Source organism: Cricetulus griseus, chromosome 2 (assembly GCF_003668045.3).
Source record: "Cricetulus griseus strain 17A/GY chromosome 2, alternate assembly CriGri-PICRH-1.0, whole genome shotgun sequence".
Taxonomy (NCBI): Eukaryota; Metazoa; Chordata; class Mammalia; order Rodentia; family Cricetidae; genus Cricetulus; species Cricetulus griseus.
Genome location: NC_048595.1, coordinates 344,167,108 through 344,184,395, shown reverse-complemented (window position 1 = coordinate 344,184,395; position 17,288 = coordinate 344,167,108). Strand labels below are relative to the sequence as shown.

The following is a 17,288-nucleotide window of genomic DNA, read 5'->3' as shown; positions in this document are numbered from 1 at the left end:
GGTTATTCTCCATGCTGCCTGTGGAATACTTCCTGACTTACTTATTTGCTTAATTAAAGCTGCTTATCATTGTGATTTTCTCAGAGGATAAGCAGAAGGACTTCTGGGGCAGATGGAGACAGGATCAGTACAGAGGCAGACATTGGTGGGAGGAGCTTAGCAGACTTTTCATTGGATACAGGACAGTTAACTTGCCAGGTGATGGAGAACAGGCCACTAGGTGGCTCACACACAGCCCATCGTTTAGTACAGTGATCTGAAGCAGGGTTTCATGAAGAAAACTTCAAGACTGTTTGCTAACATCTGAGTTCAAAGACAAGGAGTGAATAAAAAGGGTTCGACTATTTTAAGGGGTATGCGATTTTGTTAACAGTAGTGCTCAAATATTTCAATGCATCAGAAAATACTATTTAAATGGCATTTAAGGGGCCTTCTAGAACACTTTTACAACTTAAAAACACTTTACTTCCAGGAAGGGAAAAAAAGCTTTATTTATTAAAATTATATTACTTCATTTAAAATATAGCATCGCTATATTTATATAAGGGCTTTAATATCAATGAATGCACGTTATCAAGTGAACCAAAAGGCAGAAAGACTGTGACAAGTTAATATCAGTACACACACAAAAATATTCCTCAATCAGAGGCTCTGAAAAGCGGATTCAGAATGCAATCATTACTCTGTAATCAGTCTTTAGTTGTGTCTTGATTGGAATGCTTGGATCACGTCATTACTGCTCATCCACATTTCCATGCATACCATCATGAGTGTCATTCTCCAGTGTAAATGCAGCCTTCGGCTTCCCTTGAGCCGTGAGAGTCAGAGGTTGGCTTTTGGTTTACTACTCTCAATGACTCTCTCTGAGCACAACTGATGGATCTCTTCTTGACTGAATCCAAATTCTTTAAGAACCTCTTCGGTGTGCTCCCCTGCAAAAGCATCCCTTTTCAGACAAGGGATGGCTGGGGTTCTAGACAGCTGAGGTGCAGGACGGGGGCTTGCATGCTGCTCCTCGTCAGTGATAAAGGAGGCCCGTTCCCTGTTGTGACTGTGGTGGAGGGCCTCCTCAATGGTCAGCACTGGGGTCACACATGCATCTGTCCCATCAAAGATCTGGCACCACTCCGCCTTCGTCTTCTTTGCAAACACATCTGCAAATTTCTTCTTCATTTCTGGCCAATCAGCTATGCTCATCTGGGTGGGGAGTTCATCAGACTTGAGTCCAAGTCCTGAGAGGGAAATGTGGTGTCTTTAGTTATTACACTTTGAGGGGAGTAACTATAATCAATGAAGAGTCACTATGACAACCTAAATCAGGCTTTCTCAAATGAGTGGCAAGAGAAAAATTAACCACTTTGAAGCTGGAGCCAATGAGTGCAAAAGGCAGGTACAGTCGAAGTGCCAGAAATTGATTTCTCTTCTGAGTTTGTTTTCAAAAAGAAATTTCTTCAGGATGGCATTATCTGTCTAGCTGAATTAAAATAACCTCATACTTTATATAATATTCTCAAACACTTTAAAAATAAAATTTCATATGTTATACCCGACTATCACCACTGTCAAGAACAGAGCCTCAGGGTAAGTGGTGAAGCTCACGGCTATAGCTTTATGAATAATATCCCTTTCTCTATACATTGACAAATTAAGAGCTCAAAGGTCTTTAAGGTAGCCAAGGTCTAGGTGAAGATTTTTAGGCCTTACATTGGTGTGGAAAATTGCCAAACAACTATTATTTCTCATTGTCAGTGTTCAATATATTATATGGAATATCCACAGCTTATTGTTTTTAAAAAGTTATGGGTTAGAGGATTTTCCCAACTGTAGTCTAATGTAATAGACAACACATTATTGTTGTTCAGAGCACATTAAGCTATGCTGTCAGGAGATGTATGAGATGCATTCTCAAAGAGTAGATGAAAATACTCATTTTAGTCGGGCGGTGGTAGCACGTGCCTTTGGTCCCAGCACTCGGGAGGCAAAGGCAAGCAGGACCAGCGTGGTCTACAAGAGCTAGTTCCAGGACAATCTCCAAAGCCACAGAGAAACCCTGCCTTGAACCACCACCACCACCACCCCAAAAAATAAGAAAGAAAATACTCATTTTCAACTGCTTGTGAGTTTATTTGGATATAACGCTGTCCCTAGTGGAAGGGCATCTGTGTAGCAAAGGGCCACTTTACAGGGGATTGGTATAAATCTCACTTTTCTTCTCTCATGAAAGGGGATTCTATAATATGAATGGTTAAGAGTACAATGATGAAAAGTTTTTAATGAGAAAACTTTTGGATTTCCTAGAGGCTTTTGAAGGCTGTATAGTGTATACATGCACACTTTCAGGAGTAAAAGACATCTATAAGAGGCCTGGATTGCTTATCTCAGAAGCACTGCACAAGTGAGGAGGCATAAAATGTCTCGCAAAAGGATGGAAGATTCACTGGATCAAGACATTACAGAATGTGTCTGCCCAGCTGAACACTAAGCAAACTGGACAGACGTCAGTGGTTACGAATACCAAGGAACACAGATTTAGATGATGAAAATCATTATAAACAAACAAATCTTCAGAGAACTCAGTTATCTACTCTGAGGAACAGAATGCCACATTAATAAGGAGAAATTAACAGTGCCTCACAGAATTCTAAGACGCCATCAAATATATTTACAAATGCATTAACAGCATCATAAAATACAGGCAAGAAAGATCAGAAAAAGTTATTTAATAAATATCTAAAAAGTTACAAAATGTGAAGAAAAACCTTAATCCATATGTGTAAGAAACAAACTCGTCAAAGGAGGAATTCAAACTACAGAGCATCACCGGGATCACAGACATAAAGCAAGGCAAGTAGCCATGTAGACTGGGAAGCTTAATATGGCTAGGATGGCAACATCCCCCAGATCAGGGCACACACTCAACAGAACCCCACTCAAAATCTCAGCTATGGGTTGGAGAGATGGCTCAGTGGTGAAGTGTTGCCACAGAAGCAGGAAGGCCTGATTTCAAATCCCTGGAGCCCATATAAAGCTGAGGGTAGTGATGTGTGTCTAATCTAAGAGCTCCTACAATGAGATGGGAGGCAGAGGCCAGAGACTCCCTAGAAGCTCATGGGCCAGCCAGCCTGGCATATGCAGCATTAAACAATGAGAGAGGCCCTGTCTCAGCAAGATGTCTCCAGGGAAACAGCATCTTTCCCAAATAACTGGGGTAATGCACATGTGAACTCACAGAGACTGTGACAGCATGCACAAGACCTGCACAAATTAGAGCCAGACAAAATCCCAGCACTGAGAAGGGGAAGTAAACACAAATCCCACCTTTAACCAAGAAGGCAAATTTATGATTGATACCTGCTTGGAGATGGAAAATCAGATTTCTCTAATGGGGTAACACTGGGTATATCAAGCACACTACAGGGCAGGTTTCATGTCCAGAAGGGTAGTTGTACAACAGAAAACAAGTGTGTGTGTGTGTGTGTGTGTGTGTGTGTGTGTGTGTGTGTGTGTGTGTGTGTGTTAGGTTTTGTTAGTTGTGGTTTGCTTGTTTTTAAAACAAAAAGAACATAAAGTTAGTGGGAAGGGTAGGAAGAAACAGGGAGGACTTAAGAGAGGGAAAAGAATGTGATCAAAAACAAACGTACTGTAGAAAAAATTTTAAATAGTAAAATAACTTATAAGTAAGAAAAAAACCCTACAAAATGAAGTGGACAGCAAATGAAGAAGATGCTGAATATCAACCACTAGCCTCCACACGCATTTACCTATGGAGTCAACTCTAGCCTGGAGTATTTTTTGCCTTCACATGAAGATCCCACTGTCTGTCTCTACTTCCCGAGTTCCTGGGATAATAGGCACCATGGCCAGCTTTACTTCAGAGTCTATCTAAAACCATTTAATTATCCGTGGTTCGGACTTTAAACTGCAACATTTCACATAACAGAATAACTCCAGTCCAATTATTTCACAAGGGAAAAAGCAATCCCAAATTCCCTCTAACTAGTGTTGGCATGCCATGCAGACAAAAGTCTCAATAAAGGTAAACTTCCTTTATTAACTTCCTTGTCACTTCCAAGGTATCAAGTGACAATGACATTGTCTAGCTGAACTGTGGTCAGGTGACTTTACTATACCTTAGTACTATAGAGATGTTCATCAAGGAACAGTGGCCAAGAGAATCACCATACCTCTTTTAGGAAGAAAAAGGAATGTTTGGGTCCATGGGGTAGAAGAAACATCCACATCCATCCAGTGTCACGAGCAACTGAAGTACCAGCTTTCCCACTAAACCTATTGTTAATGTTTTTGTTTTTGGTTTTTTGGTTTTTTTGTTTTTTTGTTTTTTTTGGTTGTTCGAGACAAGGTTTCTCTGTGTAGCTTTTTGGAGCCTATCCTGACACTCGCTCTGGAGACCAGGCTGGCCTCAAACTCACAGAGATCGCCTGCCTCTGCCTCCCCGAGTGCTGGGATTAAAGGTGTGCGCCACAAATGCCCGGCTTACTGTTTTGTAAGTCCTGAGTTACTTTATAAAACAGTAAAATTATCTGTCAATTTAAAAGACAGAAAATGCCCCATGATGTTGATGGCTACAGTTACACTAACTAGAAAGCTGAACTAAAAAAAAAAAAGATATCGTGGAATTCAAAAGGTCTCAAAGTTGAGATTAAAGAGTTCACAGTAAAGAAGGAACAAGACACTCAGAGCTGGTTACTTACCTTTGACCAGCAGCTTGTAGAACTGGGGTTCTATTGCGCCAACAGCCATGAACTCTCCATCTGCAGTCTTGTAGGTTGTATAGAAAGGTGACCCGCCATCTAACAGGTTTTGTCCTCGAGGCTGTTCCCACAGCCCCATGTGCTGAGTCTTCCACAGGAAAGAACTCAAGTATGCCGTTCCTTCCACCTGTGAAGAAGCAAGAGACTTTATGGATGCTGGGCTTAAGGAAGCACAAAAGAAGGGTTATTTAGGGTGTTGAATATTTATGTAACTGCCTGTTTTACAGGGCATGACAATTATACCTAACTATACAATTTCTATGTTATTTCTGCAAACTGAGGGAGAGAGGCTTTATGGGAGACTGCCACTGGTACCCTTTTCATTTGGAAAATACTCTATGACTTAAAGGACCTACATTTGTCTTCCTTTCAAATACTGCCAAAGTGTTGATGATTTTTGAAGTCAGGTAACAGGGCATGGACACTCACTGAACTATTCTCTCTACTTTTGTTTGTGTGTGAATGCACAGAAGTCAGAGGTCAATGTCTTTCTCCATTGCTTGCTGACCATCTCCAACTGAACCTGGAAATCACCAATCTAGATTGGCTAGCCAGGAAACCCCAAGGTTTCCTCTGCCTCCCCAGGGCTGAGATCAAAGCCAATGCTGTGGATTTTCACATGGGTGCTGGCAGTCTGAACTCCAGTCCTTATGCCTGGGCACCAGGGACTTTACCAACTGACACACATAAGTTAAAAACTGACTTTGAGTATCTACACATTCCATTTCATTGCCTGTGAGCATGCACATGGCGCGCACGCGCGCGCGCGCGCACACACACACACACACACACACACACACACACACACACACACACACCCTGTAAGCACATATACACAAACACACAAAGCATGCCACACTGTAAAGGGAAACCATAAACCTAGCTTATTCCAACTTCACTCCAATCCTATGACCTTTAATGATCACTGGTAGGTTACAAAATAAACATAACCACATGGGTGGCAAACATTCAAGTTTCCTAAGTCCAAACAAATCTGTTTGAGACTACCACCCTCCCATCAGCTCCCTAAGTAATCAAAGGGGATTCCAGTACCCAGGTGTCATTATCACAGTGCTCAAAGTTGAAGCCCAGAGGCACCATACATAGTAACCTTCCCATCCCTGAAGATTTTGTTTCTTCATTGCTGTCGTTGGGGCTTGCGGAGCAGTTCTGGAGTAGACCCAGGGCCTTGCGCATGCTCAGCAATTACTCCACCCTAAGCCATGCCCTCGGCTCTTTTTTTACTTTTAACATTGGACAAGATCTCACTAAGTTGCTCGGGCTATCATGCCTCAGCTTCCTGAGTAGCTGTGCTATCTGGCTCTACAGTCTAAAAGCTTTATAGTTCTAATGATTCCAGTGTCCAGGAAGAACCTAACCCTGATGTTACCCACAGAGGTTTCCTTTCCAATAGTGAGCATGGAATTCCTCATCTGCAGGCTGGGAAGCAAATGTAAAATATTTTTTGGAGACAGCCCAATTTTCCCTTTCAGCTTAAAATCTCAGAAACACCTGAAGTTATGGTGATGACATCTGTCATGGGCAAATACAGTCATACTATAGCTAATTGATGGGGACTACCTATGCTCATGTAACTGCCTAGCTGCAGGCGATGCTTTTGTTTGGGGGATCAGGTTAACATTCTCATATTTGCATAATGACATATAATGATTCACACATAGATATACATAAGCACATAAATATGTCACTGTTTTAAGTAAACCTTATGTTTACCTTTTAGTGTTTGAATCCCAACAAATCATAGATTCAGTCACATTCATTACTAAAGTTTTTCCCTCTCCATTTGCATAAATTTGAACTTGTTATTAAAATACTCTGAAGGAAAACTATTGTTCCAATCAGATCTTAATTTGGGCTTGCTCATTCAAAATCCAACAAGTTAGTGGCCACTACAAAAAGGGCCTGCTTTCTCCTCAGGCCTCACACCTGACGGACAGTTAATTGGGCAAATAATAAGCAAACTGAGTTACTGTGCGTGTGCGGTGCCACTAGTAGTTCTCGTGGGAAGCTCAGAACACTGATTATCTGACTTTCGAATTCAGGTCAAATGTGTGAAAAGTTTTCAGATTCTAGACTGAACCAACCTTGTAATGAAGTCTTTTCGCTGTGCTTTATCATAAATGAGACAGGTGAGTGCCGCAGGAAGGGACCCAGTGCTAGCAATCCTCATCTCATCTTGGGGCTGAGCAGTGACTACCCCAGCACACACCTCTCTTATTCTCTTTCTCACACACAATCCAAGCTGCCCAGTCAAGAGCCTATGGCACAGAAAAAGGGCAGCCCCAACCTTCCCACCACTGTCACCATGAGGGCCAACAGTCTACATGCTACTCATAATGCCAAGGTCAGGTGCACTCCCTACAGTGAGTAGATACAACAAAATGGACCTTTTCAGCAGTTAACCTCACAGTTTCTAGGGAACAGGGCTGTGAGAACACAGACTCCATCTCATTTGATGCCTGACAGGACTGAGGATTCTGCTGCTAAATAGCAAGAAGCTACTGGCCTGTTCGGAAAAGACATCTGTCTCCCCTAAGTCACTGTCTACAAGGGCTTATGGGTTGAGGATGTGATAAATGAGGTTTACCGAACCCACTGACTTGAGTCATTAATCAACACCAATGAGCCCCTAATATAAGTATGAACCCCAAGAAAAGTTTATACTTCCACATACACTCAGACCTCACCACTGTCTAATAACTAGGTAAATGTAATTAGATACTAGCTACATTCTGATGAAAAGTGAAACCATCTTCCATTTACATTCAACTATCAACAATCAATTACACATAGCAAACTATGACTCCTTACAACTCCCAAGGCCACATGTTTGTTCTTAGCCCATTCCTCTTGGGTGGCATTAGAGGAAAGCTATTCAAAAGCCTGGCTTGGGGTTAAATTGTGTATGGCTCTGCTTCTGGATCTTCCTAGCCACCTCCTTAAAAAAAAAAAAAAAATCTCTGGAGCCTTCAAATTTTCAACAGCCAATGGGAATAAGCCTATCTATCTCCCTTGGACTCTGTGGCTCACAGAAAGGTAACCACATGGGAGCCCCAGAACTTGGTGTTACAATGTGAACTTTTTGCTGCTTTTGCTACCTCATACTGAGGCTGTGCAATGACTAGGTCAGGAGCCAGGGTTAAACAGTTAAGCCCACATAGCATAAAACATGTAACAGAGGGACCAAAAGGACAAGGTGAGTCGTGCCTCATGACAGAATCACAAGAAACAGGCATAGCATAGGGCTGGCCATAACTCACCTGAGGGGAGAAGGAAGCAGCCAAGCAAGGCTTCACATGAGGAGGTGCAGTGGGAGATAGACTCTATAAAGGTCACCCAGTGACCCAATTCAATTTACATTTTTCAATCTTTAAAACCAGAGGTGGGGGGTGCCCACAGGCTTCTGACCCTCTGGCCAATAGTCTTCTCTTCATACTTTTCAACTTTGGTTTCCATGATAACATTCCCTTTTTTTCTTGCATCCTTGCCTCTCCCCTTCTGCCTACCTACTCCGTACACATTAGCATTCTGTGTCCTTCCCAGGGGACCACAGAATCTCACCTGGCTCCCAGTTTATTCCTAAGTGAGTGTAAAATCTGTTACTGGTCCCTACTTAAGTATTCTCCCTGGATACTGAAGAGCTACTTAAACTTGAACAAAACTAAATTCATTTTCCTCTAGAAAGAAAGACATTATCACAAAGCCTTAGAGAGTCAAGTCAGGGCACTGTTGACACACCACACAATGATGAACTAACTCCCTAACGATTCTGACAAGTTGATGTTTTATTCATTTTACAACTTTGACACAGTTGTAAAGTGACCCTCCAAGATGACAGAGCTAGGAAACTGCAGAGCTAAGAGGAAAGAAATGAGCTGTCAACGCATGCTCCACTGCATCCTGCTGTCTGCTCCATTATCAGTCTTCCACTGGGAGCCAGGGACACTATCCTCTAGGTCACACAAGCCAAAATCTGGCTCCGTCATCAGTTCTTTCTTCCTTGCACTTGCCAAGTCATCAACAACACCCACACAAACTTACATTTAGTATTCCTTTAATCCAGTCCTAGTCTAACTTTAGTTGCTATAGTATGTGCTCTTATTTGCTCTGCAAACCCTAGTTAACTGGTCTCTCTACTTCCAATCTTGTCTCTGTCCAATCCATTCTCTATTTGACCTCCAAAGATCTCTCAGTCCCGAACTCTTACTGAAGAGCTGTCAGATCTCAGATTAGAGCCCAGGCATCATGACAAGGTACAAGTCTCCCCCTTATATGGACTTTTACTTTCAATAGCCACCATTTAAATTAACCATGGTCTGAAAATACTAACTAGAGAAATGCACAAGTAAGCTTTTTTTTTTTTTTTGGTTTTGGATTTGGTTTTGGTTTTTTTCAAGACAGGGTTTGTCTTGCTTTGGAGGCTGTCCTGGAACTCGCTTGGTAGACCAGGCTGGCCTCGAACTCAGAGATACTCCTGTCTCTGCCTCTCAAGAGCTGGGATTAAAGGTGTGTGCCACCAACGCCCAGCTTTATTACCATTCTATTTTTAGTACTGTGTTAATCTCTTACTGTGTCTAATTTATATGTGGGTTTATCTAGGGAAAATATAGCAATATAAAGTTTAGAATACCTTCAGTTTCACATACCCAATGGGAATCTTGAAATACACCCCAGCAGAAGACGGGAAATAATGCACTAGTCTAGACTGAAGATAGAAATCCCAGAGAAAGGGCCCCGAAGGAGGAGGTGTGTGCTCATGTACCACAGTGAACACAGAGAAACATGAAACTGAAGCATCTCCTAGGAAATGCAGCAGCAGGTGTGGACAGGAAGGCCCACCATTGTTAGCATCTCTAAGGACCAGCTCCGCTGGCTGGGGACCACTTCTGAAGCTCAGTTTTGAAGGCTGATTACTTGGCAACTCTATTTTTATCACAGAAGACAATTTGGAGGAAAATGTTGAAATACAACACAGAAATCAGGTGACTTTTTAAAAGTTTAGAGCATACCGGGAGATAGACATGGCATATGTCTGACAACCTGAGTTCAATCCCCACAGCTTCCTGAAGGAGGGTACTGACTCTCACATGTTGTCTTCTGACTTCCAGATGCACTCTTACACACTCAAACAAAATAAGTAAATGAATGAATAAGGTTTAAAGCACTGACTCCATAGGCGGCCTCAATATGGCATTCTAATGCATACAAAAGGGTAAGGCTATTTTAAAGAAAAAGATCTAGTCAGGCATGGTGGCACACATCTTTAATTCCTACATAAAGGAGGCAGAGGTAGGTGGATCTCTATGAGTTTCAGGACAGCCAGGGCTACATAAAGAGACCCTGTCTCAAAAAACAAAACATAACTTTATGATGACTTGAATTCAAATAGTAAACCTTATGTATTTCTTGTCTTATTCGGAAAGCTTTGAGGCAATCACACATCATATGGCAGCCCTACCATCTCCACCCTACCACCCAATTAATACTCACCATGTTCGCATCAATGACCTGACCTTGGCCAGAACGTGTGCGTTCAAAGAGAGCAAGCACAATGCCTAGTGTGCACATCAGGCCACCACCAGCAAAGTCAGCCAGGAGATTCAAAGGTGGGTATGGGTTATCACCACTTTTGCCAATCTTTGACAGAACACCTGCACCATGAACAACAAATTGAATGCCCCTTTTAAATAAACACATGAGCACCTTAGAGGGACAGCCAGTCTTTATAGTCACTGACCTAACTGAAAATGGCACACGGTGCTCCTCAAACTCTGAACCCATTTAGTCTACTTACAAACAAGCTCTCCCTCAAGATAGGCTCCATTTGGTTTAAATTTCCCCAAAGCCAGGTGGGGTGGCATACACCTGTCATCCCAGCACTCCAGGTCTAGATTTCTAGCCCTGGGCTATACTGTGAACTCTCCCTGAAAAATAAATAAATAAGTAAAGATTTAAAAAAAAAAATCATCCCAACTAACATTTTAAGTATGTTATAAAAGTTTTCACTTTACTAAGTCTTAGAGAAAACAAAATAATTATTGTCAAATTGTTTCCTGGCTTTAAGGCAGTATAACACACTTTCATTTTTTATTAAAAATAGATGTAGGAAAATAATCACACACAAAAAGAACAGAAAGTAAGTTTTGAAAAGATGTGAAAAGCCAATTTTATACTCACTTCCACCCTCAACCTTTGAATACTTTTTCACGGAGAGTAGATTTCTTTTCATCACTAACACACAGTTTTTAGGCACAATACAGTCAGGCCATTCTAAAACATGTTCTCGAAGGCACAGATTCCAACAGAGTGATAGCAAGGCCTGAAAACTGTGGGCTTTTACAGTGTTCACAGAAGTCTGAGATGATGGCTCAAAATGATTTTTGGTGAGGGAACATCAGGACCAAACCAAATCAACTTCCCCAACATGTGGAGTGATTATCCATCTTATTACCTTGTTCCTCACTCCTAGTAGGGGCCTTCCTGAACACTCACCTCCCAATTGTACTAGTGATTACTACCCATCAAATGAGTCTGGGTGGGGGTGGGGGAGCAGGTAGAGCTTAACAATGGCAGTTCTAGGAATTCAAATCAACCTACTTTCATCAACCCTGTTCTCTTTGCCAGTTCCAATAAATATTTACATCTTTACATTTTAAACTTCTTGTTAATCAGGGCTGGGGGGGGGGGCAGAGAGAGAAGGCTCAGTCATTGACAGTGTGGACTGCTCCTGCAGGGGACCCGAGTTCAGTTCCCAGCACTCACATGGAAAGGTTCACAAAAAATACCTATGACTCTCCTTCCTTCCCAGTGATCCACAGGACCCTCTTCTGGCCTCTAGAGGCATGGGTGCTCACATTCATATACCCACACACATACACATAATGAAAAACAATAAATATTTCTTAAACCCTTGTCAATCAACCTAACCGTACTTCCTGATGTTGGAACCAATTCAAAGTGTTGTAGAAAAGCATTTCCAACATACCCGACAAAGCCACATAGTTGATGTCATGACCAGCTGCCTTGGAGAAACTTCCCGATTGGCCGAATCCACTCAGTCTGGCATAGATGAGCTTTGGATTGTCCTTCAGTAGAGTTTCTGGCCCAAGCTGGAGTTTTTCCATGACGCCTTTAGAGAAAAGTCATCAATTGCTTGGTGTTTTGTTTGTTTGTTTGTTTTTAAAGAGAGCACAAGTTGAAGATGGGAGTAATTCCTTCTACTGGTAAAACTAAAAGTGCATTCTTGCAAGTAATACTATTTGTTGTGATTTTGCTGAAAGTTGCCATAAATAAGAGTCATTTGGAGAAACTACTTAACCACATTGAACCACCCTCATCTTAAAACAGGGCATTTTAGCATTATGACATAATCCTAAATGTTACCATTACTGTCCACAGATATGCCTGTGAGGACCAAAAGTTACATATAAATATGCCTGGTGCCCCATTCCATTCATTGGCAAACTTCCTGGTATCTACCAGGCAATGCCAGTAAGGAACAAGAGTGGCTAAATCAGTGATTGATGAAAACACAGACCCATGGGATGCTCTGGGCATTTTTAAATGGATGGAGCACTTTTAAATGGATGGAGAAAGACTTGATTCAGGGTTTGTGATAGTTGCAAATGCCTACGGATAGCCAGATGGAGGTGTAGGTCACCAAGCATGCAAGACACGGCTCAAAAGCCGTGTCTACTAATAGAGCATGAAAACAGTGTCTTTGCTCGTGAAGCTGGAGTTCAGGAATACCATCATTTAGGGAACAGTTAGCACGGTCTGTGGATAGCTTTAGAGCATAGGCATACATACCAACATAATGAAGGGTCAGTGGCTACATTCCAGTGTGAAGTTTTCCAATCTATCTCTTGCACTAGATTCTCATACGGTTCAATACCCCCAAATAATAAAGGCAAATGAGAAGAGTGCTGGGGCGGGGGGCAACAAATTAAAAACTTAAGGAACAGGGAAGCTTGGCGTAAGGCGCCAGGAGGGGCGGGCGATCGCGCGGCGCGGCTCACCGCAGCGGAAGGGCTCCAGCAGCACGTCCACACGTGCGCAAATGCGCCGCAGCACCGCGGCTCCGCGCGGCCGCTTCAGGTCCAGCACGAGCGAGCGCTTGCCCCGGGCCAGAAGGCTCACGTCGCCCCTGGAGCCCGGCCGGTCCACACGCACCACCTGAGCTCCGAAGTCCGCCAGGACCATCCCGCAGAACGGCCCCGGGGCCAGGCCCGCCAGCTCCACCACCCTGATGCCACGCAACACCATGACCGTCCTGGGACGAAAGCCGATCGGCCCGGCACCCCGCTCGCCCTTGTATCATAGTCCATCTCACACTGCACCCCGCCTCTCTCACGCGCCTGCGCGGGGGCGCCCGGGAGGCTGCGCGCGCCTGCGCAATTCCCGCCTTCCATCGGTAGTCCCAGGCTCAAGTCTAATTAGCAGCTCTACTCTGTTCTTCTCTAAGTTAAAGTTTAAGACCTTGACCTTGACAACTCCGGCCTGTGAGAGTCCTCTCCGGAAGCTTTCATTGTGCTACCCGAATCCCTGCTCCCATCCCACAGTGAGTGACTTCAAGGTACTTTAAGCACTATTTAAAACAACGTAAGGAGGCAAGGACATTTCCTTCTGTAGGCCACAGGGTGTCCCCCTCGCCGTCCTGAAAACTTAAGTGCCCTTCCAGTGCCTGCCTAGCAAGAGTGAAGGCCAGCACCACTCAAAGTGGTGCCCCTGGTGTGGACTCCTGTAATCCCAGCATTTAGGGGAAGTCTGGGCTATCGAAGTATTGTTCATCCGGCGATGAATGAGAGAAATTTAAAAATAGTTTTGGTTTGTCAGCTGTCAGTTTTATGGAAGACTACAATTTTGACTTAGAAACTCATTTTCAACCCTTTAAAAAAGTGTAAAACAGTCAAATACCTCCCCCCCGCGTTTACGAGTCATTTTCTCACCTGTTTAGGTGCCAAATGCAGTTTTTGAAAGCTTTAGGAAACCGAACAGAGCTAGACATAGATTCTAGAAAACTCTGGCACCAATTCTTAACAAGTGAGGCAGATAAGAAAAGCAAAGGTGAAATGCTACGTAGCTGTAGCCGTGAGTTTTAAGATACTTCCGGGCAGAGGCGTCTGTGATTGTAAGTAGTGACTGGGAGTTCTCTGTTGTGTCAAGATTGGAAAATATATGGAAACGTGTCAAATGGTGTGTTTTATTACTATGTTTGAAAATAAAGTTGTAAGTCTAGCCATAGAGTGTTCATGCTTTAGTACCTCAAGCCACAAGGCAATAATAGAGCTATAAATATATACAGAAAAGTATCTGGCCCTTTGCAATCTGTGGCTGTTGAAATCTGCTTCACACTATGCTCACACTTTTAACCTACTATCCTCCATTGAAAACTCAAAGAAGGCAGAAAATGGAATGGTTGAGTAATGCTGTATTTTGCAGTGGGTAGATATTTACCAACTCTAGCTATGTCCTTTGGGATTTACCTTCTCATTAGAATATACATTTATTTTGGTTTGACTTTCCTTCCCTTTTGGGGGTAATGGGATTGAACCTGGTGCCTTGTATATGCTGGAAAAGCCTTACTTTACCACCTAGGATCTATCTCCAGCCATGTTTACTTTCTAGATTGATTCAGGATTTTGCTAAGTTGCCCAGGCAGTGTGTAACTAGCAGCTGTCATACCTCAGACTCACAACATACTGGCATTATGGACTTACACGATCCAGGATGGCTTTTTTATTTAAACTTCAACTATTTTCCATGATGCACTCCCCCCTTTTTTTTTACTATTTCAAATGATCCAAACAGCACTGGAGAATGTTCTTAATACATTAGATCAAATCCTAGAAGAGTGTGTATATGTGTGTGCTTATTTCCATTATATGCTTATGAAGTGTTTCTTGCTGCAGTTTTACCTAAGGATAGGTCAGATTTTTCTACCAAAACACTTACTAGGTTAGTAGATAATCTCCTTCCTCCAAACACTTAGTAAGTAGTGTGTGTATCTATAATTTTTCATATAAATACATGCAAAAATGAATGTCCATTGTACTCATTCACTTATCATGGGTTGCTGCTTTAACTTAAACAGTTTGAAGTAGAACAGCCAAACTGGCACCAACATTTTCCTCCTTTACAGTCCCACAGATAGATGTTACTGTAGTGTTAGCAGCCTCAGTATATGATTTTGTTTTCTCATTCCTTTTTAAACACAGAGCTTTCACCTTTTCACTTGAAGGAGTTACTTCATGGCCTCTCTTTGGCATGTCCAAATTGTCAATATCACTGCTTTGTGTTTGTTGCCATTGTTGAGCAAAATAGGTGTAGTGCTGCAATGTGAGATGATAACCAAGACAGACACTAATTGACTAACAGGCTGGTAGCAGAGCAAAGGTTCATGTCTTGTGAAGGAGTAACAGAGCACCAGATCACATGAGTCTACTCAGAATGGCATACAATTCAAATCTTAAGAATGTCTAGGGTTTTCTATTTAGTATCTTCAGACCACAGATAACTGCATGTATTTGAAACTGCAGTAGTCACCTCAGAGAAGTGGTGAGTTGGGCCATGAGTAAAAGCACTATAGAACCATCGATAATGATTTAGATCTTCCAGCTGTCTCATGAATCACCTTCCTTCACCCACTGGTACTCTTTTGCAAAAGAGGTAATTTCATCCTCCCACAACCAAATCTATGTGCAACTTAGTTAGAATGAAAATTAGAATGTTGGCGTGAGCATAAAAAGATTGCAGGTGTGTGATGAAGACCCATCCGCTCAGAGAGACGCAGCTCTTAAAAGGGAACTACTAACCACTGATGTTTTAAAGGATTGAAGCCATGGAGCAACTGGAAGTGGAGTCTTGTGGAGGCAGGTGACCTTTGCTGTTTGAACATCTCTGAGTTGTATGGCTGTTAACAGTGCCAGGAAAATATTTTACTTTACATCAACCACATGATTTGCAATTGTATGACAATTGTACTTAACAACAATTAAAAAAACAAAGGGGCCACCAAAAAGTATGTTTATTTCCACATATTGCTTATGTATTTTTTGCTACAGTTTCATCTAAAGCTATGCCAGAATTTTCCTCCAAGACACTTAGTAGGTAGTGGATAATCTTCAGTAAGAAATTTCTTTGGTCGTTATGTAACAGTTCAATATCTTTGATACTTCTGTGAAATGTCTGTGGCATTTGATCACAATAAACCTTAACCTTGTGACCCCCATAGCTCTGGGCGTTGAAGTGCACACTAAATCAAAAAAATATCTTCTGATGCTGGCAAATAACTATCCACTTTAAAGGAGTATTATATGCAGAGTCAAGAAGAGTTTAAACAAGTTTGTGGGTGAAAAGTAAAGGGTCAAAGGTTGGACTGAACATGGAAGACAATGAATTAGCCAATAGGACAGCCCTCCTTGACTTTCATTGCCTCTAGCAAATAGGGTGATAACTTGAAGGAAATCTGTGGTTTAAATGCCTATGTGTATGTTTAAATTGCTGTAGAAAATAAATTAAGGGCTCATTACTTTAATGAGAATTGGTTATATGATATTTTCAGGTAAGAATCTCACTGGTGAATTTTAAATATGATTTAATACTAGGGTAAACACATTGCAGTGATTCTTCAATGAAACAAGATTGGGTACTGAAGATGTAGCTCAGTAGAAGAGCACATACCTAGCATGTACAAGGCCTGGGCTTGAGCCTCAACAATACATAATATACACACATGTATGTATATTTCTGTATATGTGGTACTTTCTGTCAGTGCTAGCTTATGGCACATTCTCTGAAGGTGTTTTGATGACAAATTTAATCCTTTTTGATAAATTTTGGGGTGGAGAAAGCTAGACAAAAACCAACTAGCACCTTCTATAACACTGTGGCATATTAAAACTTCTTTGTGGATGTTAGTCAAGTATGATAATAAAGAAAATAATATCACTTTCATTGCAAATATTTGCTGTGTTATTATGTGTCTCTTGAATGGAATACACTTATACTTTGCATCTGTTAGTCTGCCTGTATATAATTATGTTCACAAGTCCTTCACCATAACATGGTATATATAAAATATAAACGTTTTGGAATAGTTCTCAAATTTAAAAAATGTGAGAGCATCTGTACCATATCAGCTTAATCTTACTTCAGGTGGTTGTGCAGAATCAAGAGAGCCTACTGCAGTCCAAGTGATGCATTGGCAAAGAGAAGATCTGGTAAGCCAGATGTGATAAACCCAGTTCTGAATTTTGAGGAAATTTAAATCTGAAAAATCTAAGCCATTAGAGCTCAGTATTAATTTACATGTTTATGTTTTTAATGAGGAGCCAATTATTTGTGGGCATTGCAAATATTTTAATTTTTAAAAGTTATCTGAAATGACTAAAACTTTCTTATAGTTTATTCATGAATGTAAGAACACAATTCCACTAAACCAAATGCTATTTCCCAGTCTAGACTTTACAAGTGTTTCTCTAGATCAATTCTGCT

General features: G+C 41.7%; 1 protein-coding gene and 1 long non-coding RNA gene across 24 annotated transcripts in view; one reads left to right on the top strand and one right to left on the bottom strand.

Annotated features, from left to right (window-relative positions):
- Positions 1–466: 466 nt before the first annotated feature.
- On the bottom strand, positions 467–13,144 carry LOC100758278 (alpha-methylacyl-CoA racemase). 2 transcript variants are annotated; one of them, XM_027401271.2, is made up of 5 exons: positions 12,812–13,140; positions 11,779–11,922; positions 10,284–10,444; positions 4,713–4,899; positions 467–1,232 (listed from the first exon to the last, which is right to left on the bottom strand). In XM_027401271.2, exons 1-5 carry the CDS (start codon positions 13,056–13,058, stop codon positions 823–825), a joined length of 1,149 nt encoding a protein of 382 aa, XP_027257072.1. In that variant the 5' UTR covers positions 13,059–13,140; the 3' UTR covers positions 467–822. The 2 variants fall into 2 exon arrangements, with proteins under 2 accessions (XP_027257072.1, XP_027257073.1); XM_027401272.2 differs by lacking the exon at positions 10,284–10,444 and having other exon boundaries at positions 1,076–1,232; positions 12,812–13,144.
- A 45-nt stretch (positions 13,145–13,189) lies between these two features.
- Positions 13,190–17,288, top strand: part of LOC103161680 — a 97,267-nt gene continuing 93,168 nt past the window's right edge. For 13 of the 22 annotated variants that reach the window (XR_004768573.1, XR_003482437.2, XR_003482433.2 and 10 more), the window contains exons 1-2: positions 13,195–13,368; positions 16,950–17,014. This is a non-coding gene — a long non-coding RNA (uncharacterized LOC103161680). Of the gene's footprint in view, positions 13,369–16,949; positions 17,015–17,288 lie in introns of all 22 variants that reach the window. The other 9 variants (XR_004768568.1, XR_004768566.1, XR_004768563.1 and 6 more) reach the window with 6 other exon arrangements.